General features: G+C 48.0%; 1 protein-coding gene across 1 annotated transcript in view; it reads left to right on the top strand.

Annotated features, from left to right (window-relative positions):
- Positions 1-27,353, top strand: part of LOC128689971 (nephrin) — a 250,211-nt gene that overhangs the window by 172,374 nt on the left and 50,484 nt on the right. Inside the window, exon 8 of the mRNA XM_053778436.2 lies at positions 10,303-10,487. Within this exon, the coding sequence (XP_053634411.2) occupies positions 10,303-10,487 (185 nt within the window). The remainder of the gene's footprint in view (positions 1-10,302; positions 10,488-27,353) is intronic.

Raw genomic sequence — 27,353 nt, 5'->3', positions numbered from 1 at the left:
CAGGGAGAGAGTCGACCTAGAAACGACCAGTGAAGAGGCGAGGCCAACCACAACTAGGTGAGAACAAGTAGGTGAGTACGAACACACACATACACACACACACACACACACACACACACACACACACACACACACACACACACACACACACACACACACACACACACACACACACACACACACACACACACACACACACACACACACACAATATTTTCAGAAAATATCGACACAATAAAAAGTAAATTTCAAGAAATATCTCCAGCTGCACATTTCACATTGCGTCAACAATAATATTGCAGTCATGAATTCTTCCTAGTTACCGCTTGATCTTTCTTCCCAGAGGCTGTTTTACATCTCCCGCCCGACCAGCCTCTAAGCACAACACCGACTTGCACTAACAACCCTCGCCCGACCAGCGACTCACTCCACACCATCGCCCGACCAGCGTCCCATGCAACACTGACTTTCACTAACTTTCCCTGCCTGACCAGTGCCGCCACAACACCTTGAACCTGCAGTTCCATTGCTAAAAACACCAATCACCAGCCCTAACATTCCTGGTCCCCAACACCATCACAACACTGCCCACCTGCACTGATCTAGCCTATTGCTCCAGGTGATGAACAATGTTTGACGATATCCTCAACACTATTGAAGTGTCTCAGCTCAATTCGACAATTATTTTTAACTCATGGAAGCAGCTGCCACAGGTTGCCCATGCTAAACTGAGAGGTCTGATTATCACTCTGGTAAGCAATGGGAATAACGATAACTAGTTTACCGAAGCAACCGTATTAACCGGACGAAACGAACCTTGTCTCCATACCACTGTACATGAAATTAATTAACGACGTCTTCTGAACTATAGGGATTAACCTTGCCAGCAAAATCCCAAGCTTCATTGGTCTGGTTAGTGATTATCCCATTGGCTTCCTCCACCTTTCCCCGAAAACTCTTACAGAGGTAGATTCAATACTGTAAACACTCAGAACCAAGGCAGGTAATGAAGAGAGCATTCCACCATTCATATGAGAGCTGATTATTTGTTATCACTTCCCATCACAACTCTGTTTAATAAATCATTTGAAATCCAAACATTCCCAAATATTCTTAAGATTCAATGAGTTACTACAGTCCATGAAGGTGGAGATTCAACTAAAAACATAATATATAAACGAAGCGTAATAATTTTAACTCTTGCCACATTAGCTTCAGGCTAGGAGAAAGTTTCAATGAGTCTCTTCTAAAGATGTTAGACTGTCTCTACTCAGCTCTAGAAAATAATGAAGATCCAATGGGCCTCTTCTTTGATCCAAGAAAAGTTTTTAGCTCTATGGCCCACAATACATTGTTCTTGAAACTGGAATATTGTGAAATCAGTCATACTGATAATTTCATACCATAAAAGCAGACGGTAGCATGTGGCTGCCAGCAGCATGACCTCATCTACTCACTCTATCAACACAGAGGTGTCACAGGGTAACATCCTTGGGCCACTACTATTTCTCGTCTGTATAAACGGCCTACCAAATGCCTTCTAGGAGCTTAAACCAGTCCTATGTGCAGATAACACAACATTTTCCCTGTCTAATTCTGATCCACTTGTCCTCAACAATACAGTCAACGATGAACTCCTAAAATTGTTATGTCCGAAATTGTAAATTTAGCTTTTAGGTAAACCAACTTAATTTTATGAACTTCCGTAGTAATAAGTGATTCTTAAGGCTTCCTTAAATATTCTACATAATCAGGGAATTTCTGTAAAGTATCCACAAAATATTACGAAATCCGATACCAGTTATATTATCTAACTTTATGTAACTAAAGATGATTGTTATTATATTATTATTATTATTAGTAGTAGTAGTAGTAGTAATAGTAGTAGTAGTGATAGTGGTGGTGGTAGAAGTAGTAGTAGTTTCAGTACTATTAAGAACAAAAAGTCACAATACCGTGACTGGAACAGCCCACAAATAACCCGCAAGTAGGAGAAAAGAGCTTATGACGACGTTTCGGTTCCGTCCCTGTTAAGCTGGCCCATATATACTAGCTCCCTCTCTCTTTTTGTCAGTGTGACTTCGTAAGTGGTCCAAGTAGGACCTAAACGTCGTCGTAAGGTTCTCTCTCCTGTGTGCAGGTTATTTGTGTAACAGTGATGTTATTTATGAAACAAAGAACAACGATTTATCTGTGCTGGACTCAGTTGTCTGAGTAACATTGTGGTAGCAGCATCCACAACTGTACTCATGGTGGACTCTGGTCTGAGTAACACTATTGTAGCATCATCCACAGCACTACTCAGCAGTCTGAGTAACAGTATGGTAGCAACATCCACAGCAGTACTCAGTAATCTGAGTAACACTGTCGTAGCAGCATCCGACGCTGTACTCAGAAATATGAGTAACAATATGGTAGCAGCATCCACAGCTGTACTTATGGTGGATTCTGGTCTGAGTAACACTATTGTAGCATCATCCACAGCAGTACTCAGTTGTCTGAGTAACAATATGGTAGCATCATCCACAGCAGTACTCAGTTGTCTGAGTAACAATATGGTAGCAGCATCCACAGCAGTATTCAGTTGTCTGAGTAACAATATGGTAGCAGCATCCACAGCAGTATTCAGTTGTCTGAGTAACAATATGGTAGCAGCATTGACAGCAGTACTCAGTTGTCTGAGTAACAATATGGTAGCAGCATCCACAGCAGTATTCAGTTGTCTGAGTAACAATATGGTAGCAGCATTGACAGCAGTACTCAGTTGTCTGAGTAAAAATATGGTAGCAGCATCCACAGCAGTACTCAGTAGTCTGAGTAACAATATGGTAGCAGCATCCACAGTAGTACTCAGTTGTCTGAGTAACAATATGGAAGTAGCATCAACAGCAGTACTCAGTAGTCTGAGTAACAATATGGTAGAAGCATCCACAGCAGTACTCAGTTGTCTGAGTAACAATATGGGAGTAGGAACCACAGCAGTACTCAGTAGTCTGAGTAACAATATGGTAGCAGCATCCAAAGCAGTACTCAGTTGTCTGAGTAACAATATGGTAGCAGCATCCACAGTAGTACTCAGTAGTCTGAGTAACAATATGGTAGTAGCAACCACAGCAGTACTCAGTAGTCTGAGTAACAATATGGTAGTAGCATCCACAGCAGTACTCAGTTGTCTGAATAACAATATGGTAGCAGCATCCACAGCAGTACTCAGTAGTCTGAGTAACAATATGGTAGTAGCAACCGCAGCAGTACTCAGTTGTCTGAGTAACAATATGGCAGTAGCAACAACAGCAGTACTCAGTTGTTTGAGTAACAATATGGTAGCAGCATCCACAGCAGTACTCAGTTGTCTGAGTAACAATATGGTAGTAGCAACCAGAGCAGTACTCAGTTGTCTGAGTAGCAATATGGAAGTAGCATCCACAGCAGTACTCAGTAGTCTGAGTAACAATATGGTAGCAGCATCCACAGTAGTACTCAGTTGTCTGAGTAAAAATGTGGTAGTAGCATCCACAGCAGTACTCAGTAGTCTGAGTAGCAATGTGGTAGTAGCATCCACAGCAGTACTCAGTAGTCTGAGTAACGATATGGTAGCAGCATCCAAAGCAGTACTCAGTAGTCTGAGTAACAATATGGTAGCAGTATTCACAGCAGTACTCAGTTGTCTGAGTAACAATATGGTAGCAGCATCCACAGCAGTACTCAGTAGTCTGAGTAACAATATGGTAGTAGCATCCTCAGCAGTACTCAGTTGTCTGAGTAACAATATGGTAGTAGCATCCACAGCAGTACTCAGTTGTCTGAGTAACAATATGGTAGCAGCATCCTCAGCAGTACTCAGTTGTCTGAGTAACAATATGGTAACAGCATCCACAGCAGTACTCAGTAGTCTGAGTAACAATATGGTAGCAGCATCCACAGCAGTACTCAGTAGTCTGAGTAACAATATGGTAGCAGCATCCTCAGCAGTACTCAGTTGTCTGAGTAACAATATGGTAACAGCATCCACAGCAGTACTCAGTAGTCTGAGTAACAATATGGTAGCAGCATCCTCAGCAGTACTCAGTTGTCTGAGTAACAATATGGTAGTAGCATCCACAGCAGTACTCAGTTGTCTGAGTAACAATATGGTAACAGCATCCACAGCAGTACTCAGTAGTCTGAGGAACAATATGGTAGCAGCATCCACAGCAGTACGCAGTTGTCTGAGTAAGAATATGGTAGTAGCATCCACAGCAGTACTCAGTAGTCTGAGTAACAATATGGTAGAAGCATCCACAGCAGTACTCAGTTGTCTGAGTAAGAATATGGTAGTAGCATCCACAGCAGTACTCAGTAGTCTGAGTAACAATATTGTAGCAGCATCCACAGCAGTACTCAGTAGTCTGAGTAACAATATGGTAGAAGCATCCACAGCAGTACTCAGTTGTCTGAGTAAGAATATGGTAGTAGCATCCACAGCAGTACTCAGTTGTCTGAGTAACAATATGGTAGAAGCATCCACAGCAGTACTCAGTTGTCTGAGTAAGAATATGGTAGTAGCATCCACAGCAGTACTCAGCTGTCTGAGTAACAATATTGTAGCAGCATCCACAGCAGTACTCAGTAGTCTGAGGAACAATATGGTAGCAGCATCCGCAGCAGTACTCAGTAGTCTGAGTAACAATATGGTAACAGCTTCCACAGCAGTACTCAGTAGTCTGAGGAACAATATGGTAGCAGCATCCACAGCAGTACTCAGTTGTCTGAGTAACAATATGGTAACAGCTTCCACAGCAGTACTCAGTAGTCTGAGGAACAATATGGTAGCAGCATCCGCAGCAGTACTCAGCTGTCTGAGTAACAATATGGTAGCAGCAACCACAGCAGTACTCAGTTGTCTGAGTAACAATATGGTAGTAGCAACCACAGCAGTACTCAGTTGTCTGAGTAACAATATGGTAGTAGCAACCAGAGCAGTACTCAGTTGTCTGAGTAGCAATATGGTAGTAGCATCCACAGCAGTACTCAGTAGTCTGAGTAACAATATGGTAGCAGCAGCCACAGTAGTACTCAGTTGTCTGAGTAACAATGTGGTAGTAGCATCCACAGCAGTACTCAGTAGTCTGAGTAGCAATGTGGTAGTAGCATCCACAGCAGTACTCAGTAGTCTGAGTAACGATATGGTAGCAGCATCCAAAGCAGTACTCATTAGTCTGAGTAACAATACGGTAGCAGTATTCACAGCAGTACTCAGTTGTCTGAGTAACAATATGGTAGCAGCATCCACAGCAGTACTCAGTAGTCTGAGTAACAATATGGTAGCAGCATCCACAGCAGTACTCAGTTGTCTGAGTAACAATATGGTAGAAGCATCCACAGCAGTACTCAGTTGTCTGAGTAACAATATGGTTGTAGCATCCACAGCAGTACTCAGTTGTCTGAGTAACAATATGGTAGTAGCATCCACAGCAGTACTCAGTTGTCTGAGTAACAATATGGTAGCAGCATCCACAGTAGTACTCAGTTGTGTGAGTAACAATATGGTAGCAGCATCCACAGTAGTACTCAGTTGTGTGAGTAGCAATATGGTAGCAGCATCCACAGCAGTACTCAGTAGTCTGAGTAACAACATGGTAGTAGCAACCACAGCAGTACTCAGTTGTCTGAGTAACAATATGGTAGCAGCATCCACAGCAGTACTCAGTTGTCTGAGTTACAATATGGCAGCAGCATCCACAGCAGTACTCAGTTGTCTGAGTAACAATTTGGTAGCAGCATCCACAGCAGTACTCAGTTGTCTGAGTAACAATATGGTAGTAGCAACCACAGCAGTACTCAGTTGTCTGAGTAACAATATGGTAGCAGCATCCACAGCAGTACTCAGTTGTCTGAGTATCAATATGGTAGTAGCAACCACAGCAGTACTCAGTAGTCTGAGTAACAATATGGCAGTAGCAACCACAGCAGTACTCAGTAGTCTGAGTAACAATATGGTAGTAGCAACCACAGCAGTACTCAGTAGTCTGAGTAACAATATGGTAGTTGCATCCACAGCAGTACTCAGTTGTCTGAGTAACAATGTGGTAGTAGCATCCACAGCAGTACTCAGTAGTCTGAGTAGGAATGTGGTAGTAGCATCCACAGCAGTACTCAGTAGTCTGAGTAACAATATGGTAGCAACATCCACAGCAGTACTCAGTAGTCTGAGTAACAATATGGTAGCAGTATTCACAGCAGTACTCAGTTGTCTGAGTAAGAATATGGTAGCAGCATCCACAGCAGTACTCAGTAGTCTGAGTAACAATATGGTAGCAGCATCCACTGCAGTACTCAGTTGTCTGAGTAACAATATGGTAGCAGCATCCACAGCAGTACTCAGTAGTCTGAGTAACAATATGGTAGCAGCATCCACAGCAGTACTCAGTAGTCTGAGTAACAATATGGTAGCAGCATCCACAGCAGTACTCAGTAGTCTGAGTAACAATATGGTAGCAGCATCCACAGCAGTACTCAGTAGTCTGAGTAACAATATGGTAGTAGCATCCACAGCAGTACTCAGTTGTCTGAGTAACAATATGGTAGCAGCATCCACAGCAGTACTCAGTTGTCTGAGTAACAATATTGTAGCAGCATCCACAGCAGTACTCAGTTGTCTGAGTAACAATATGGTAGCAGCATCCACAGCAGTACTCAGTTGTCTGAGTAACAATATTGTAGCAGCATCCACAGCAGTACTCAGTTGTCTGAGTAACAATATGGTAGCAGCATCCACAGCATTACTCAGTTGTCTGAGTAACAATATTGTAGCAGCATCCACAGCAGTACTCAGTTGTCTGAGTAACAATATGGTAGCAGCATCCACAGCAGTACTCAGTAGTCTGATTAACAATATGGTAGCAGCATCCACAGCAGTACTCAGTAGTCTGAGTACCAATATGGTAACAGCATCCACAGCAGTACTCAGTAGTCTGAGTAACAATATGGTAGCAGCATCCTCAGCAGTACTCAGTAGTCTGAGTAACAATATGGTAACAGCAACCACAGCAGTACTCAGTAGTCTGAGTAACAATATGGTAGCTGCATCCACAGCAGTACTCAGTAGTCTGAGTAATAATATGGTAGCAGCAACCACAGCAGTACTCATTAGTCTGAGTAACAATATGGTAGTAGCATCCACAGCAGTATTCAGTTGTCTGAGTAACAATATGGTAGCAGCATCCACAGCAGTACTCAATAGTTTGAGTAACAATATGGTAGCAGCATCCACAGCAGTACTCAATAGTCTGAGTAACAATATGGTAGCAGCATCCACAGCAGTACTCAATAGTCTGAGTAACAATATGGTAGCAGCATCCACAGCAGTACTCATTAGTCTGAGTAACAATATGGTAGTAGCATCCACAGCAGTATTCAGTTGTCTGAGTAACAATATGGTAGCAGCATCCACAGCAGTACTCAATAGTTTGAGTAACAATATGGTAGCAGCATCCACAGCAGTACTCAATAGTCTGAGTAACAATATGGTAGCAGCATCCACAGCAGTACTCAATAGTCTGAGTAACAATATGGTAGCAGCATCCACAGCAGTACTCATTAGTCTGAGTAACAATATGGTAGTAGCATCCACAGCAGTATTCAGTTGTCTGAGTAACAATATGGTAGCAGCATCCACAGCAGTACTCAATAGTTTGAGTAACAATATGGTAGCAGCATCCACAGCAGTACTCAATAGTCTGAGTAACAATATGGTAGCAGCATCCACAGCAGTACTCAATAGTCTGAGTAACAATATGGTAGCAGCATCCACAGCAGTACTCAATAGTCTGAGTAACAATATGGTAGCAGCATCCACAGCAGTACTCAATAGTTTGAGTAACAATATGGTAGCAGCATCCACAGCAGTACTCAATAGTCTGAGTAACAATATGGTAGTAGCATCCACAGCAGTACTCAATAGTCTGAGTAACAATATGGTAGCAGCATCCACAGCAGTACTCAATAGTCTGTGTAACAATATGGTAGCAGCATCCACAGCAGTACTCAATAGTCTGAGTAACAATATGGTAGTAGCATCCACAGCAGTACTCAATAGTCTGAGTAACAATATGGTAGCAGCATCCACAGCAGTACTCAATAGTCTGAGTAACAATATGGTAGCAGCATCCACAGCAGTACTCAGTTGTCTGAGTAACAATATGGTAGCAGCATCCACAGCAGTACTCAGTTGTCTGAGTAACAATATGGTAGCAGCATCCACAGCAGTACTCAGTTGTCTGAGTAACAATATGGTAGCAGCATCCACAGCAGTACTCAGTTGTCTGAGTAACAATATGGTAGCAGCATCCACAGCAGTACTCAGTTGTCTGAGTAACAATATGGTAGCAGCATCCACAGCAGTACTCAGTAGTCTGAGTAACAATATGGTAGTAGCAACCACAGCAGTACTCAGTAGTCGGAGTTACAATATTGTAGCAGCATCCACAGCAGTACTCAGTTGTCTGAGTAACAATATGGTAGCAGCATCCACAGCAGTACTCAGTAGTCTGAGTAACAATATTGTAGCAGCATCCACAGCAGTACTCAGTTGTCTGAGTAACAATATGGTAGCAGCATCCACAGCAGTACTCAGTAGTCTAACAATATGGTAGTAGCATCCACAGCAGTACTCAGTAGTCTGAGTAACAATATGGTAGCAGCATCCACAGCAGTACTCATTAGTCTGAGTAACAATATGGTAGTAGCATCCACAGCAGTACTCAGTAGTCTGAGTAACAATATGGTAGTAGCATCCACAGCAGTACTCAGTAGTCTGAGTAACAATATTGTAGCAGCATCCACAGCAGTACTCAGTAGTCTGAGTAACAATATGGTAGCAGCATCCACAGCAGTACTCATTTGTCTGAGTAACAATATGGTAGCAGCATCCACAGCAGTACTCAGTAGTCTGAGTAACAATATGGTAGTAGCATCCACAGCAGTACTCAGTAGTCTGAGTAACAATATGGTAGCAGCATCCACAGCAGTACTCAGTAGTCTGAGTAACAATATGGTAGCAGCATCCACAGCAGTTCTCAGTTGTCTGAGTAACAATATGGTAGCAGCATCCACAGCAGTACTCAGTAGTCTGAGTAACAATATGGTAGCAGCATCCACAGCAGTACTCAGTAGTCTGAGTAACAATATGGTAGCAGCATCCACAGCGGTACTCAGTTGTCTGAGTAACAATATGGTAGCAGCATCCACAGCAGTACTCAGTAGTCTGAGTAACAATATGGTAGCAGCATCCACAGCAGTACTCAGTAGTCTGAGTAACAATATGGTAGCAGCATCCACAGCAGTACTCAGTAGTCTGAGTAACAATATGGTAGCAGCATCCACAGCAGTACTCAGTTGTCTGAGTAACAATATGGTAGCAGCATCCACAGCAGTACTCAGTAGTCTGAGTAACAATATGGTAGCAGCATCCACAGCAGTACTCAGTAGTCTGAGTAACAATATGGTAGCAGCATCCACAGCAGTACTCAGTTGTCTGAGTAACAATATGGTAGCAGCATCCACAGCAGTACTCAGTAGTCTGAGTAACAATATGGTAGCAGCATCCACAGCAGTACTCAGTAGTCTGAGTAACAATATGGTAGCAGCATCCACAGCAGTACTCAGTAGTCTGAGTAACAATATGGTAGCAGCATCCACAGCAGTACTCAGTAGTCTGAGTAACAATATGGTAGCAGCAACCACAGCAGTACTCAGTAGTCTGAGTAACAATATGGTAGCAGCATCCACAGCAGTACTCAGTAGTCTGAGTAACAATATGGTAGCAGCAACCACAGCAGTACTCAGTAGTCTGAGTAACAATATGGTAGCAGCATCCACAGCAGTACTCAGTAGTCTGAGTTACAATATGGTAGCAGCATCCACAGCAGTACTCAGTAGTCTGAGTAACAATATGGTAGCAGCATCCACAGCTGTTCTCATGCTGAACTTAAAAGTTTGAGTTTCATTGTTGTATAGAATGATTATACTGAACATTAATTTACTCATGCTGTTTTCACTCATCCGATTGTCAAGAACAAGAACAGTAACAGGAGTAGCCAACAAAACACAACAACAACAACAAACATGAGGAAAAAACAACAAAACTAACAAAAAAAAAAAATTGCAGCTGGTACATCATCAACAACCATTAAAAACAACATTATTTAAACTGCATCACATATCTTCAATGTCATACGCTCCTTTTCATATATATTTTTCCACTGATAAAAATTTAGCAGACTGAGGATAGTGTACTTTAATTACCATGTACTTATTTGACAGACTCGCCAGTGTGTCGGCCAGGACAACGGTGGGTGTACGGTGTCGCACGCAACGAGATGATCCACGTACCTTGCCAAGTGGACTCCCACCCGCAGCAAGTGTCCTTCAGCTGGGTCTTGAACAACACTTCGGAGACCACTGACATCCCAGAGGCTCACATCACAAACAACCTTACTTTGAGCATGGTAAGAAGATGTTGCCTACTTCTGCCTTGGTTAAGTTCAGGGGATTCGAAGCAGACGCAGTTAGTTTCTTGGCTTTACTTCTTATCGGCTGCCCGAGAGCGATAAAGCCGCAATTTATCAATACATCACGACTCGGAGACCTTCCTAGTTAGACTAGGGATCACAGTAAATTTTTGTGTATATACGCTCCGAGATATATACCTCCTGACGTATATTCATTTATAATTACTAAGCTCTTTGAGTATATACACTGAGAGGCATACACCTCACAGCATATTTCCACTGAGAGACATACACCTCACAGCATATTTCCACTGAGAGACATACACCTCACAGCATATTTCCACTGAGAGGCATACACCTCACAGCATATTTCCACTGAGAGGCATACACCTCACAGCATATTTCCACTGAGAGGCATACACCTCACAGCATATTTCCACTGAGAGGCATACACCTCACAGCATATTTCCACTGAGAGACATACACCTCACAGCATATTTCCACTGAGTACACCTTTCATTATATACATCCAGTTAGATATTCTCAGCTTTTGATGTATATACTCTGTGAACAGAGTATATACATGTGATCCTCACTTAATTAATAGAGGTTAGTTATTTATCAGGTCTCTGCTGAAGCAGTGTAGTGATGACGAGGGTTAATTAGATCAATTTTGACAAAGATTATTATGGAGACTTTTAATCTCCAGTCTTATTTTTCTTGTCTTAGAAAACAGATTTGCCTTTTTCCACAGAAAAAAAAAATATTTCAGATGAACTTCTGCCGGATATTGTTCTCTAAATTTCTTAATTCTTATTAACCCCTCAGACTTTTCTTTTTAATTTAAGTAGCGTTCCACAACTCAGAGTTTAATCTCTAATACAATTCACTTTCCTTACACTAAGATTGTTCTCCAACTTACATTAATTTCCCCATCACGGAGCTTCCTACCTAAAACACTCTCTAAGACACATCGGATCTCCACATACAGAGCTTTCTAAGTAAATTCAGCGTCCCTAATATAACTTTCTTTTAAAACTCTTTGTTTTTTAAGCACTTCACCCTAGCAGTCCTTCCCTCAGCCTCATGAAATCCATGTATGATCAGTGATCTCATTATTCTTCTCTCTCCTCACTTCTTTTTCCCTCCTGATTTCTGTGGCTGTTTTGAACATTTTCCTGTTGCTCCTCATATAGTTTACTAATCCCGATTGCTATAGATTAATTTTGCAAAGACCTTGTTTGATCTCTCATTTCCTCCTACTGCCTTCTCAGTGAGGGTGTGTGTACTCACCTATAAGTGCTTGCAAGAGTGGAGTCACAGCTCCTGGCTCCTGCCTCTTCTCTGATCGCTACTAGGTCCACTTCCTAACCACTCTATGACTGAAGAAATACTTCCTAACATACCTGTAACTCATCTGAGTTTTCAACTTCCAGGTGTGACCGTTTGTTGCTGTGTCCCATCATTGAAACATCCTGTCAATATCCACCTTGTCAATTCCTCTCAGAATTATATATGTCCTTACAACATCATCACTATGCCTCGGATCCTTCAGTATCGTCAGGTCGATTTTCCTTAACCTATCCTCGTAGGACGTACCCCTTACCTCCGGGACTAGTCTTGTTGTAAACGTTTGCACTTTCTGTGTGAGTGCGTGCTCACCTATATATGGTTGCAGGGGTCGATTCATACTTCCTGGTCCCGCCTCTTCGCTATGTGAGCGTATGTATGTTGTGTGTGTGTGTGTGTGTGTGTACTCACCTAATTGTACTTACCTAATTGTGGTTGCATGGGTCAAGACTCAGCTCCTGGCCCTGCCTCTTCACTGATCGCTACTACGTCCTCCCCCTCTCTGCTTCCTGAGCTTTGTCATACCTCTTCTTAAAACTATGTATGGTTCCTGCCTCCACTACTTCACTTGCTAGGCTATTCCACTTCCTGACGACTCTATGACTGAAGAAATACTTCCTAACGTCCCTGTGACTCGCCTGAGTCTTCAGCTTCCAATCGTGACCCCTTGTTTCTGTGTCCCCTCTCTGGAACGTCATTATCATGTCTCCCCTGACTCTTCTGTCCTCCAGTGTCGTCAGTCCGATTTCCCTCAACCTTTCCGCGTACGACATTCCCCAGAGCTCTGGGACTAGCCTTTTTGCAAACCTTTGTACTTTCTCTAACTTCTTGACGTGCTTGACCAGGTATGGGTTCCAGACTGGTGCTGCATGCTCCAGTATGGGCCTAACATACACAGTGTACAGTGTCTTGAACGATTCCTTATTAAGGTATCGGAACGCTATTCTCAGGTTTGCCAGGCGCCTGTATGCTGCAGCAGTTATTTGGTTGATGTGTGCCTCCGGTGACGTGCTCGGTGTTATGGTCACCCCAAGATCTTTCTCCCTGAGTGAGGTCTGTAGTCTTTGTCGACCTAGCCTGCACTCTGTCTGCGGTCTTCTTTGCCCCTCTCCAATCTTCATGACTTTGCATTTGGCAGGGTTGAATTCGAGAAGCCAGTTTCTGAACCACGTGTCCAGCCTGTCCAGGTCTCTCTGCAGTCCTGCCTCATCCTCATCCGATTTAATTCTTCTCATCAGCTTCATTTCATCTGCGAATAGGGACACTTCAGAGTCTATTCCTTTCATCATTTCGTACGCATATATCAAAAATAGCACTGGTCCTAGAACTGACCCCTGTGGGACCCCGCTCGTCACAGGCGCCCACTGTGATACCTCTTCACGTACCATGACTCGTTGTTGCCTCCCTATCAGAAATTCCCTGATTCATTGCAGTACCCTCCCTGTTATATGCGCCTGATCCTCCAGCTTCTGCACTAATCTCTTGTGATTTCCGTGAGTGCTGTAATGTTTGGGGATGCCTCCATGATCTGTGTGTGTGTGTGTGTTTGTGTATCTATGATGGTGTGGGTGTGTACAGCTGTGTAAAGGAGGAGACAAAGGATGCGCTTGACACAAAGAGCCATTCGATGTAATTATTTACAATAAAGAAATAATAAAATGTCTTTTAGACCTGAAAGATAATTTTTGCCTACCCGACATGCCTATTGTAACTAGAAAGTTTTGAGAAATAATTAAACTCCCGTGGTTTAATGTGAAGTAGATTATGTGTGATTGATTTTCGACTCGAAGATTTATTGGGTTTTGGACCATGACAGCCCCACATTCCCTGGACCATGACAGCCCCACCTTCCCTGGACCATGACAGCCCCACCTTCCCTGGACCATGACAGCCCCATCTTCCCTGGACCATGACAGCCCCACCTTCCCTGGACCATGACAGCCCCACCTTCCCTGGACCATGACAGCCCCACCTTCCCTGGACCATGACAGCCCCACCTTCCCTGGACCATGACAGCCCCACCTTCCCTGGACCATGACAGCCCCACCTTCCCTGGACCATGACAGCCCCACCTCCTCTGGACAATGACAGCTCCACCTTCCCTGGACCATGACAGCCCCACCTTCCCTGGACCATGACAGCCCCACCTTCCCTGGACCATGACAGCCCCACCTTCCCTGGACCATGACAGTCCCACCTCCCATGGTCCATGACAGCTCCACCTCCCCTGGACCAGAACAGCCCCACCTCCCCTGGACCTGGACAGCCACACCTACCGTGGAACATGACAGCCCCACCTCCCCTGGACCAGGGCAGCCCCACCTCCCCTGGACAATGACAGATCCACCTCCCCTGGACCATGACAGCCCCACCTCCCCTGGACCAGGACAGCCCCACCTTCCCTGGACCATGACAGCCCCACCTTCCCTGGACCATGACAGTCCCACCTTCCCTGGACCATGACAGTCCCACCTCCCCTGGTCCATGACAGCTCCACCTCCCCATGACCAGAACAGCCCCACCTCCCCTGGGCCTGGACAGCCACACCTTCCCTGGACCATGACAGCCCAACCTCCCCTGGGCGAGGACAGCCCCACCTCCCCTGGACCATAACTGATCCACCTCCCTAGGACCATGACAGCTCAACCTCCCCTGGACCAGGACAGCCCCACCTCCCCTGGACCATGACAGCCCCACCTTCCCTGGACCAGGACAGCCCCACCTCCCCTGGACTATGACAGATCCACCTCCCCTGGACCATGACAGCCAGACCTTCCCTGGACCAGGACAGCCCCACCTTCCCTGGACCATGACAGCCCCACCTTCCCTGGACCAGGACAGCGCCACCTCCCCTGGACCATTACAGATCCACCTCCCCTGGACCATGAGAGCCTCACCTCCCCTGGACCAGGACAGCCCCACCTCCCCTGGACCATGACAGCCCAACCTCCCCTGGGCGAGGACAGCCCCACCTCCCCTGGACCATAACTGATCCACCTCCCTAGGACCATGACAGCTCAACCTCCCCTGGACCAGGACAGCCCCACCTCCCCTGGACCATGACAGCCCCACCTTCCCTGGACCAGGACAGCCCCACCTTCCATGGATCATGACAGATCCACCTCCCCTGGACCATGACAGCCCCACCTCTACTGGACCAGGACAGCCCCACCTCCCCTGGATCATGACAGCCCCACCTCTCCTGGACCAGGACAGCCCCACCTTCCCTGGACCATGACAGACCCACCTCCATTGGACCATGACAGCCCCGCCTCCCCTGGACCATGACAGCCTCGCCTCCCCTGGACCATGACAGCCCCACCTTCCCTGGACCATGACAGCCCCACCTTCCCTGGACCATGACAGCCCCACCTTCCCTGGACCATGACAGCCCCACCTCCTCTGGACAATGACAGCTCCACCTTCCCTGGACCATGACAGCCCCACCTTCCCTGGACCATGACAGCCCCACCTTCCCTGGACCATGACAGCCCCACCTTCCCTGGACCATGACAGTCCCACCTCCCATGGTCCATGACAGCTCCACCTCCCCTGGACCAGAACAGCCCCACCTCCCCTGGACCTGGACAGCCACACCTTCCCTGGAACATGACAGCCCCACCTCCCCTGGACCAGGGCAGCCCCACCTCCCCTGGACTATGACAGATCCACCTCCCCTGGACCATGACAGCCCCACCTCCCCTGGACCAGGACAGCCCCACCTTCCCTGGACCATGACAGCCCCACCTTCCCTGGACCATGACAGTCCCACCTTCCCTGGACCATGACAGTCCCACCTCCCCTGGTCCATGACAGCTCCACCTCCCCTTGACCAGAACAGCCCCACCTCCCCTGGGCCTGGACAGCCACACCTTCCCTGGACCATGACAGCCCAACCTCCCCTGGGCGAGGACAGCCCCACCTCCCCTGGACCATAACTGATCCACCTCCCTAGGACCATGACAGTTCAACCTCCCCTGGACCAGGACAGCCCCACCTCCCCTGGACCATGACAGCCCCACCTTCCCTGGACCAGGACAGCCCCACCTCCCCTGGACTATGACAGATCCACCTCCCCTGGACCATGACAGCCCCACCTTCCCTGGACCAGGACAGCCCCACCTTCCCTGGACCATGACAGCCCCACCTTCCCTGGACCAGGACAGCGCCACCTCCCCTGGACCATTACAGATCCACCTCCCCTGGACCATGAGAGCCTCACCTCCCCTGGACCAGGACAGCCCCACCTCCCCTGGACCATGACAGCCCAACCTCCCCTGGGCGAGGACAGCCCCACCTCCCCTGGACCATAACTGATCCACCTCCCTAGGACCATGACAGCTCAACCTCCCCTGGACCAGGACAGCCCCACCTCCCCTGGACCATGACAGCCCCACCTTCCCTGGACCAGGACAGCCCCACCTTCCATGGATCATGACAGATCCACCTCCCCTGGACCGTGACAGCCCCACATCTACTGGACCAGGACAGCCCCACCTCCCCTGGATCATGACAGCCCCACCTCTCCTGGACCAGGACAGCCCCACCTTCCCTGGACCATGACAGACCCACCTCCATTGGACCATGACAGCCCCGCCTCCCCTGGACCATGACAGCCTAACCTACCCTAGACCATGACAGCCCCACTTTCCCTGGACAATGACAGCCCCACCTCCCCTGGACCAGGACAGCCCCACCTCCCATGGACCTGGACAGCCACACCTTCCCTGGACCATGACAGCCCCACCTCCCTTGGACCAGGACAGCACAACCTCCCCTGGACCACGACAGATCCACCTCCCTGGACCATGACAGCCCAACCTCCCCTGAACCAGTACAGCCCCACCTCCCCTGGACCATGACAGCCCCACCTCCAGAGGACAAGGACGACCCCATATCCACTTTGCCATGACAGCCCCACCTACCAAGGACCATCACAGTCCCTCCTCCGCTGGTCCATGACAGCCCCACCTTCCCTGGACCATGACAGGCCCACTTCCTCTGAACCATGACAGCCCCACCTCCGCTGGAACATGACAGCCTCACCTTTCCTGGACCATGACAGCCCCACCTCCCCTGGACTATAACAGCCCCACCTTCCCTGGACCAAGACAGCCCCACCTCCCTGGACCATCACAGCCCCACCTCCCCTGGACCATCACAGCCCCACCTCCCCTGGACCATCACAGCCCCACCTTTTCTGGACCATCACAGCCCCACCTTCTATGGACCATCACTGCCCCACCTCCTCTGGACCATGATAGCCCCATCTCCCTTGACCATGACAGTCCCACCTCCCCTGGACCAGGACAGCTCCACCTTCCTTGGACCATGACAGCCCCACCTTTACTGGACCATCACAGCCCCACCTCCCCTTGACTATGACAGCCCCACCTTCCCTGGACCAAGACAGCTCTACCTCCCCTGGACCATCACAGCCCCACCTCCCCTGAACCATCACATCCCCAGCTTCCTTTGACCATCACAGCCCCACCTCCCCTTGACCATCACAGCCCCACCTTCCCTGTACTATCACAACCCCACCTCCCCTGCACCATCTCAGCCCCACCTCCCTTGGACCATCACAGCCCCACCTCCCCAGGACCATCACAGCCCCACCTCCCCTGAACCATCACAGACCCACCTCCCCTGGAACATCACAGCCCCACCTCCCCTATCCCATCACAGCCCCACCTCCCCAGGACCATCACAGCCCCACCTCCCCTGAACCATCACAACCCCACCTCCCCTGAACCATCACAGCCCCACCTACCCTGGACCATCCCAACCCCACCTCCCCTGGACCATCACAGCCCCCCCTCCCTTAGACCATCACAGCCCCATCTCCACACAACTCCCCACTAAGCCCCTCTCACACCATGCCCCACCCAGACCCTCCTCCTCCACTTAAGAAAATGAGGCAACACTTCACAGGCTAATTTCACCTTTAATGCTTGAATAAAATTTCTTAAGTAAAGCATTGGCCAGCCCGGGGTCTTTTAGAGTAAGATATTGCATTGTTCAGTATAAGACTTAAGGAAAGTGAGTACCCAGTCGCCTTGCACTGCTCTCACAACAACCACTCTAATGTTTGTGGAGGCAGAGGCAGGGGGACGGGGGTAGGGAAGAGGCAAAGGAAGTGCTAGAGGAAGAGATAAAGGTGTGGGAGGGGAAGGTATGAGAGAAAGGAGCGAGGGAGGAATGTGAGAAAGAGACGTGTTAAGAGGGGAAATGTGAGATGGAGGAGTATGATAGAAAAGGAAGGGTGGGTGGAAGAAGGTGTGTAGGAAAGAAAGGAGTGTGTGGGAGAGGAAGGAGTGTGTGGAAGAGTAAAGAATGTGTGGGAGATAAAGGAGTATGCGAGAGATGGACATGTGAGGTTGAGAGGGAGAGTGTGTGGGGAAGGGGAAAATGCGGGAACGGGAGAGGTGTGTGGGAAAGGGAGGGTTTTGATGGAGAGGGATGGGTGCGAGGGAGTGGGAGTGTCGGAAATGCAGTGATGTGTTGGAGTTGGAGAGTGATTGGTGGTACTCATTTAACTTGGTCCTGACTGCGTTAGCTCTGCAAAATCTATTCTTAAGGCTAGAGTATGCATGAATTCGGTATCACTTCGTTGTCCAGGTCGTTCAGCCTCCTGACCATTGTAAGGTCAAAGAAATATTTAGTAACATCCCTATGACTCGTCTATACTTTAACGTTCATCATGTAGCACCACACATCCTCTATACCATCAGTAATCAGCTTAAACTTCGGTAGATTAATGTTGCTAGTGTTAGGGCTCTCCCTGGCTTACAGGGGTAACAAACCAAACAACGGGCTCCGTGGCTAGCGCGTCGGTCTGGAGTTTTATGACTCTCTGATTACTGGTTCAATCCCGGCCCGTGGTATGGTTTGTTTGCAATCGTGTCATTCCGATTTCGTGAGTTACAGAGACAACTACCAGAGTGAGGCGATAAACCCCAGGTTACCAGTCCTTGTAACTAGTAAGCCAAGGAAATCGGTTCCTCACCTGCTTTCAGCTGATTAACACATACTAGAGTTCTCCCCTCTCTATCGTTCTATAAACTGGTGGAGAATTTTGTCCAGTAAAGAGAGAGGGAAAAATTCCACAGTAGGATTCGAACCACTCAGGCAGATCTCAGATAAAAATGGGCAGGTAGGATGGCACACCATCATTCTTTAAATCGATACCCCATTCCTTCTAATGGTTATCCTACGCCTTCTAATAGTATTTAGGGAAGGTGAGGCTGTCATGGTCAAGGGAAGGTGGGGCTGTCATGGTCCAGGGAAGGTGGGGCTGTCATGGTCCAGGGAAGGTGGGGCTCTCATGGTCCATGGAAGGTGAGGCTGTCATGGTCCAGGGAAGATGGGGCTCTCATGGTCCAGGGAAGGTGGGGCTGTCATGGTCCAGGGAAGGTGGGACTGTCATGGTCCAGGGGAGGTGGAGTTGTCATGGTCCAGGGGAGGGGGAGCTGTCATGGTCCAGGGGAGGTGGAGCTGTCATGGTCCAGGGGAGGTGGGGCTGTCATGGTCCAGGGAAGGTGGGCTGTCATGGTCCAGGGAAGGTGGGCTGTCATGGTCCAGGGAAGGTGGGGCTCTCATGGTCCATGGAAGGTGGGGCTGTCATGGTCCAGGGAAGGTGGGGCTGTCATGGTCCAGGGAAGGTGGGACTGTCATGGTCCAGGGAAGGTGGGGCTGTCATGGTCCAGGGAAGGTGGGGCTGTCATGGTCCAGGGAAGGTGGGGCTGTCATGGTCCAGGGAAGGTGGGGCTGTCATGGTCCAGGGAAGGTGGGGCTGTCATGGTCCAGGGAAGGTGGGACTGTCATGGTCCAGGGAAGGTGGGACTGTCATGGTCCAGGGAAGGTGGGACTGTCATGGTCCAGGGAAGGTGGGACTGTCATGGTCCAGGGAAGGTGGGACTGTCATGGTCCAGGGAAGGTGGGGCTGTCATGGTTCAGGGGAGGTGGGGCTGTCATGGTCCAGGGAAGGTGGGACTGTCATGGTCCAGGGAAGGTGGGGCTCTCATGGTCCAGGGAAGGTGGGGCTGTCATGGTCCAGGGAAGGTGAGGCTGTCATGGTCCAGGGAAGGTGGGGCTGTCATGGTCCAGGGAAGGTGGGGCTGTCATGGTCCAGGGGAGGTGGGGCTGTCATGGTCCAGAGAAGGTGGGACTGTCATGGTCCAGGGAAGGTGGGACTGTCATGGTCCAGTGAAGGTGGGGCTGTCATGGTCCAGGGAAGGTGGGGCTGTCATGGTCCAGGGAAGGTGGGACTGTCATGGTCCAGGGAAGGTGGGGCTGTCATGGTCCAGGGAAGGTGGGGCTGTCATGGTCCAGGGAAGGTGGGACTGTCATGGTCCAGGGAAGGTGGGACTGTCATGGTCCAGGGAAGGTGGGGCTGTCATGGTCCATGGAAGGTGAGGCTGTCGTGGTCCAGGGAAGGTGGGGCGGTCGTGGTCCAGGAGAGCTGGGGTTGTCATGGTACAGGGAAGGTGGGGCTGTCATGGTCCAGGGAAGGTGGGGCTGTCATGGTCCTGGGAAGGTGGGACTGTCTTGCTCCAGGGAAGGTGGGGCTGTCATGGTCCAGGGGAGGTGTGGCTGTCATGGTCCGGGGGAGGTGGGGCTGTCATTGTGCAGGGGAGGTGGGGTTGTCATGGTCCAGGGAAGGTGGGGCTGTCATGGTCCAGTGGAGGTGGGGCTGTCATGGTCCAGGGGAGCTGGGACTGTCATGGTCCAGGGGAGGTGGAGCTCTCATGGTCCAGGGGAGGTGGGGCAGTCATGGTCCAGGGAAGGTGGGCTGTCATGGTCAAGGGAAGGTGGGACTGTCATGGTCCAGGGAAGGTGGGACTGTCATGGTCCAGGGGAGGTGGGGCTATCATGGTCCAGGGAAGGTGGGACTGTCATGGTCCAGGAAAGGTGGGACTGTCATGGTCCAGGGAAGGTGGAACTGTCTTGGTCCAGGGAAGGTGGGACTGTCTTGGTCGAAGGAAGGTGGGACTTTCCTGGAGCAGAGAAGGTAGGACTGTCATGGTCCAGGGAAGGTGGGGCTGTCATGGTCCAGATAAGGTGGGGCTGTCATGGTCGAGGGAAGGTGGGACTCTCATGGTCCAGGGAAGGTGGGGCTGTCATGGTCCTTGGAAGGTGGGACTCTAATGGTCCAGGGAAGGTGGGGCTGTCATGGTCCAGGGGAGGTAGGGCTGTCATGGCCCAGGGAAGGTGGGGCAGTCTTGGTGCATGGGAGGTGGGACCGTCATGGTCCAGGGGATGTGGGACTGTCATGGTCCAGGGAAGGCGGGACTGTCATGGTCCAGGGGAGGTGGGGCTGTCATGGTCCAGGGGAGGTGGGATTGTAATGGTCCAGGGGAGGTGGGGCTGTCATGGTCAAGGGGAGGTGGGACCGTCATAGTCCAGGGGAGGTGGGACTGTCATGGTCAAGGGGAGGTGGGACAGTCATAGTCCAGGGGAGGTGGGACTGTCGTGGTAAAGGGGAGGGGGGACTGTCTTGGTCGAAGGAAGGTGGGACTTTCTTGGAGCAGAGAAGGTAGGACTGTCATGGTCCAGGGAATGTGGGGCTGTCATGGTCCAGGGAAGGTGGGGATGTCATGGTCGAGGGAAGGTGGGACTCTCATGGTCCTGGGAAGGTGGGGCTGTCATGGTCCTTGGAAGGTGGGACTCTAATGGTCCAGGGAAGGTGGGGCTGTCATGGTCCAGGGGAGGTAGGGCTGTCATGGTCCAGAGGAGGTGGGACTCTCATGGTCCAGGGGAGGTGGGACTGTCATGGCCCAGGTAATGTGGGGAAGTCATGGTCCATGGGAGGTGGGACCGTCATGGTCCAGGGGATGTGGGACTGTCATGGTCCAGAGAAGGTGGGGCTGTCATGGTCCAGGGGAGGTGGGGCTGTCATGGTCCAGGGGAGGTGGGATTGTAATGGGCCAGGGGAGGTGGGGCTGTCATGGTCAAGGGGAGGTGGGACTGTCATAGTCCAGGGGAGGTGGGACTGTCATGGTCAAGGGAAGGTGGGACTGTCATAGTCCAGGGGAGTTGGGACTGTCGTGGTCCAGGGGAGGGGGGACTGTCATGGTCGAGGGAAGGTGGGACTGTCATGGTCCAGGGAAGGTGGGGATGTCATGGTCCTTGGAAGGTGGTACTCTAATGGTCCAGGGAAGGTGGGGCTGTCATGGTCCAGGGGAGGTAGGGCTGTCATGGTCCAGAGGAGGTGGGACTCTCATGGTCCAGGGGAGGTGGGACTGTCATGGACCAGGGAAGGTGGGGCAGTCATGGTCCATGGGAGGTGGGACCGTCATGGTCCAGGGGATGTGGGACTGTCATGCTCCAGGGAAGGTGGGGCTGTCATGGTCCAGGGGAGGTACGGCTGTCATGGTCCAGGGGAGGTGGGATTGTAATGGTCCAGGGGAGGTGGTGCTGTCATGGTCAAGGGGAGGTGGAACTGTCATAGTCCAGGGGAGGTGGGACTGTCATGGTCAAGGGGAGGTGGGACTGTCATAGCCCAGGGGAGGTGGGACTGTCGTGGTCCAGGAGAGGGGGGACTGTCATGGTGCAGGGGAGGTGGGGCTGTCATGGTCCAGGGAAGGTGGGGCTGTCATGGTCCAGGGGAGGTGGGACTGTAATGGTCCAGGGAAGGTTGGGCTGTCATGATCCAGAGGAGGTGGGGCTGTCATGGTCCAGTGGAGGTGGGACTGTCATGGTCCAGGGAAGGTGGGGCTGTCATGGTCCAGGGGAGGTGGGACTGTCATGGTCCAGGGAAGATGGGGCTGTCATGGTCCAGGGGAGGTGGGACTGTCATGGTCCAGGGAAGTTGGGACTGTCATGGTCTAGGGGAGGTGGGACTGTCATGGTCCAGCGGAGGTAGGACTGTCATGGCCCAGGGAAGGTGGGGCTCTCATGGTCCAGGGGAGATGGGGTTGTCATGGTCCAGGGGAGGTGGGCCTGTCATGGTCCAGGGAAGGTGGGACTCTCATGGTCCAGGGGAGGTGATACTGTTATGGTCCAGGGAGGCGGAGCTGTCATGGTCCAGGGAAGGTGGGGCTGTCATGGTCCAGGGGAGGTGGGATTATCATGGTCCAGGGGAGGTGGGGCTGTCATGGTCCAGGGAAGGTGGGACTCTCATGGTCCAGGGGAGGTGGGACTGTCATGGTCCAGGGGAAGTGGAACTGTCATGGTCCAGAGGAGGTGGGACTGTCATGGTCCAGGGGAGGTGGGACTCTCATGGTCCAGGGGAGGTGATACTGTTATGGTCCAGGGAGGTGGAGCTGTCATGGTCCAGGGAAGGTGGGGCTGTCATGGTCCAGGGGAGGTGGGATTATCATGGTCCAGGGGAGGTGGGGCTGTCATGGTCCAGGGAAGGTGGGACTCTCGTGGTCCAGGGGAGGTGGGACTGTCATGGTCCAGGGGAAGTGGAACTGTCATGGTCCAGGGGAGGTGGGACTGTCATGGTCCAGGGGAGGTGAGACTCTCATGGTCCAGGGAAGGTGGGACTGTCATGGTCCAGGGAAGGTGGGACTGTCTTGGTCCAGGCAAGGTGGGACTGTCTTGGTCGAGGGAAGGTGGGACTGTCTTGGTCCAGGGAAGGTGGGACTGTCTTGGTCCACTCAAGGCGGGACTTTCATGGTCCAGGGAAGGTGGGGCTGTCATGATCCAGTGAAGGTGGGGCTGTCATGGTCCAGGGAAGGTGGGGCTGTCATGGTCCAGGGAAGTTGGGACTGTCATGGTACAGGGAAGGTGGGACTGTCTAGGTCCAGGGAAGGTGGGACTGTCTTGGTCGAGGGAAGGTGGGACTATCTTGGTCCAGGGAAGGTAGGACTGTCTTGGTCCAGGGAAGGTGGGACTGTCATGGTCCAGGGAAGGTGGGACTGTCATGGTCCAGGGAAGGTTGGACTTTCTTGGCCCAGAGAAGGTGGGACTGTCATGGTCCAGGGAAGGTGGGACTGTCATGGTCCAGGGAAGGTGGGACTGTCTTGGTCCAGGGAAGGTGGGACTGTCTTGGTCCAGGGAAGGTGGGACTGTCATGGTCCAGGGAAGGTGGGACTGTCTTGGTCCTGGAGAGGAACAGAAGAGAGAATTGATCGTATACTTTATTATTTTCCAATTTGCACTTATTTTAATAAGCAAAATTTTCTTGCGATGTCTCCGTCGTTAATTTCATAAAATTTCCTCTTGACGTTCAAACTCAATTTTCTTCTTCTATAGATTTCATAAAAGCAAAAACAGAGAAGGTTTAACTACAAGTGCATTAACTAAAAAATTTTGTAAGATGTCTGGTAACGAGATGGTTGAACTGGCAGCCAGTAATGTGTTTAGTGATTGGCCAGTATCACTTTAATGTGTTCATTGATTGGCCAGTACCACTGTAATGTGTTTAGTGATTGCCCAGTATCACTTTAATGTGTTCAGTGATTGGCCAGTACCACTGTAATGTGTTTAGTGATTGGCCAATATCACTTTAATGTGTTCAGTGATTGGCCAGTACCACTCTAATGTGTTTAGTGATTGGCCAGTATCAATGTAATGTCTTCAGTGATTTCCAATATCACTGTAATGTGTTCAGTGATTGACCAGTACCACTGTAGGGAGGCACTGGGTCTTAAGTGTACTGGGATTACGAGGTAGTCATCTTTGATCGAAAGAATGGACGAATAACTCCAATTCCTTTGACCAAGAACCCTTCTATGTAACATACACATGCACAAAAAAGTAGTGCTAATATTTACTGAATGTTGGCAGTGCTTAACACAAAGCTGTTGTTCTCTCCGGATGAAATATGACCGTCACCGTGTACAGAATATACACCGAGGGATGTATATCTCTCAGTTTATATAGACTGGTAAGTTATCTCTCTGTATATATACACTAGTGAATTATTTCTCAGTGTATATACACCGAGTAATTTATGTCTCTTGAGTGATGTATGTCTCCTAGTGTATATAAACCAGTAAATTATCTCTCTTTATATACCCCGGTGAATTATCTCACTGTATATACACCGAGTGATTTATGTCTCTCACTGTATATACACCGAGTGATGTGTGTCTCTTAGTGTATATTCACCGAGTAATTTATGTCTATCAGAGTATATACATCGAGTAATTTATGTCTCTCATTATATATACACTTAGAAACCGATAGTTTCTCATTCCTTAAATATACACACGCCGTGCAGTGTATACCTCTCAGTGTGTATACACGTGTAGTTTATTATTAAATTACTGTAAACTTATCTAAAATATATTTAGTAGGATTACCCTAAATTAAATTGCGCTTGTTATAATAAGGTTAGGTAAGTTTTCTAAGGTTCCTTTGATACAAAATTATTAACTTTTGCAGTAATATAAATAAATCTATCTTTAAAATTGTAAGAGAAAATTTTAGAAAGGACTTAATTTTAACCAAGTTCTTGCTAATTGATCAGTTTTGCCAATTCTAGATGACATGATTCCTTTGGTAGATAGAAAGTTTAAAATCACTGTAGTATAATGAAGAGCCTCCAGTATTTCTTCATATATCTATTATTATATCAGTCATGAAAAACGAGTCGATAGAAGCGTTTTTCTAACTTTAATGTTAAAAACAACATAGATTTAGTGGATAAATTAAGCACCTTGACTGACTAATGATTTCTACATGGTTAGTTTTGATGTAACTTTCTTGTTTACAAAAGTTCCCCTTGGATGATTTACTAAGTTTGTTTATCAGAACTTGTTAACTATGATTTACAATTGCCAGTTTCTATTATTAAACTTATTAAACTTTGTATTGTTGATGCAAAGTTTGTATTTAATGTGAGGTCAGCACATACAGGAATTGACTGAAATAGCTTGAATCTATACTTTAGGCTCACTGACGTGCCCGGGCTGGGAAAGAAACATGGCTTGTGAAGCAGGCTGCCCAGTCTATGTGGCATTTGTGTGGCCAAGCGGTTAAGAGTGCTGCCTGGGAATCTTGTCCGTCCCAGTAGCAGTATCTAATCCTGCTGACTGCGATCTTCCTCTGTATATACCTACTTGTTTCTGCGTGGTGCACTGATATATATATATATATATATATATATATATATATATATATATATATATATATATATATATATATATATATATATATATATATATATATATAAGCAATAAGATCACAGTAAACAGGTAATATCAGAATATGCAATACAACCACTGTGAAAAGATAGTGAAATTCCAAGCGTTTTCGTGACTTCTCACATTATCAAGGAACTATAAAGACAATACATCAAAGCAAGGCATATACAGGGTCTAGACCACACCTCACCATCACATCCCACAACAAAGCAACGCCTGAAGCGTGACGACACCCGACTCATAAGAAAGGACGAGCACTGCAGCAGGCCCACTGGCCCAACAATGCAGGTCCTTCACGACATCCCACTAACAAACTATTCTACCCAAGAATTAAGATTTATTATTTGTCCAATGTATTATTAAAATCCTCCCAAATTTTATTAATTATAAATGGATCTAATTTATATAAACGAAAGGAAATATTCATGCTATTTTCAAAACTGCTTTTTATGAAACAAGATTCAATTACATTCCTGTCGACCATGGACTTGCTTGATACAACTTTCTCAACTTTTTGAAAATCAATTAGATGGTTAAAATCTCTCAAATAAATAAATAGAGCATTGGAATCTTGTCCCATTCTAATGTTATATTTATGTTGTTTTAATCTTAGTTCGAGACTTTTACCAGTTTGACCGTAATAAACTTTATCGCAAATTTTACAAGGAATCTTATAGACACATCCATCAGCATTTTGGGGGGAATTCTTTATCAAAAGTTTTTTACTGTATCAAGATTTCTGATACAGTATCTTGATGTGAAGAATAATAGTGGACATAGGAACAGTTACTGAAGGTTTTCTGTAAATTTTAAATTTGAATTCATTATTACCCTTAATAATTAAAACATCTAGAAAAGGTAATGAGTTATTTTCTTCAAACTCAACAGTAAAGTTTATATAATGGGCTAAGCTATTTAATTTGCCAAGGAAATGGTGTATATCTACATTCTTTGGCATAAGACACAAAATATCATCAACATATCTAAACCATATGCCTTCCTTTGATGTATTCTCTTTATAGTTCCATGATAATGTGAGAAGTCACGAATGCGCGTGGAATTTCACTATCCTTTCACAGTAGTTGTTTTGCATATATATGTATAGATATATTTTTTTCATTAATGTTGGTGTAAAAAAATTTAATTTTGCAACAAAAGAATCTTAGAGAACTTACCTAACCTTATTATAACGAGAACAATTTATTTTAGCCTAACCCAACTAAATATATTTTACATTTGTTTACAGTAATTTAATACTAAACAAACACAGTGAAATATATTTTTCTCGTTAGGTTCAGAATGATTTTGGCGAAATTATTGCATACACAAATTTTCGCTTGTCTTATATGGCAAGATGAGCGTTGCTATTTAAGCCAAGATCGCAAGTTCTGCCTATTCGTCACGACATATATAT

The sequence above is a fragment of the Cherax quadricarinatus genome, chromosome 25 (assembly GCF_038502225.1).
Source record: "Cherax quadricarinatus isolate ZL_2023a chromosome 25, ASM3850222v1, whole genome shotgun sequence".
In the NCBI taxonomy this organism is placed as follows: domain Eukaryota; kingdom Metazoa; phylum Arthropoda; class Malacostraca; order Decapoda; family Parastacidae; genus Cherax; species Cherax quadricarinatus.
This window is presented reverse-complemented; position numbering and strand designations above follow the sequence as displayed.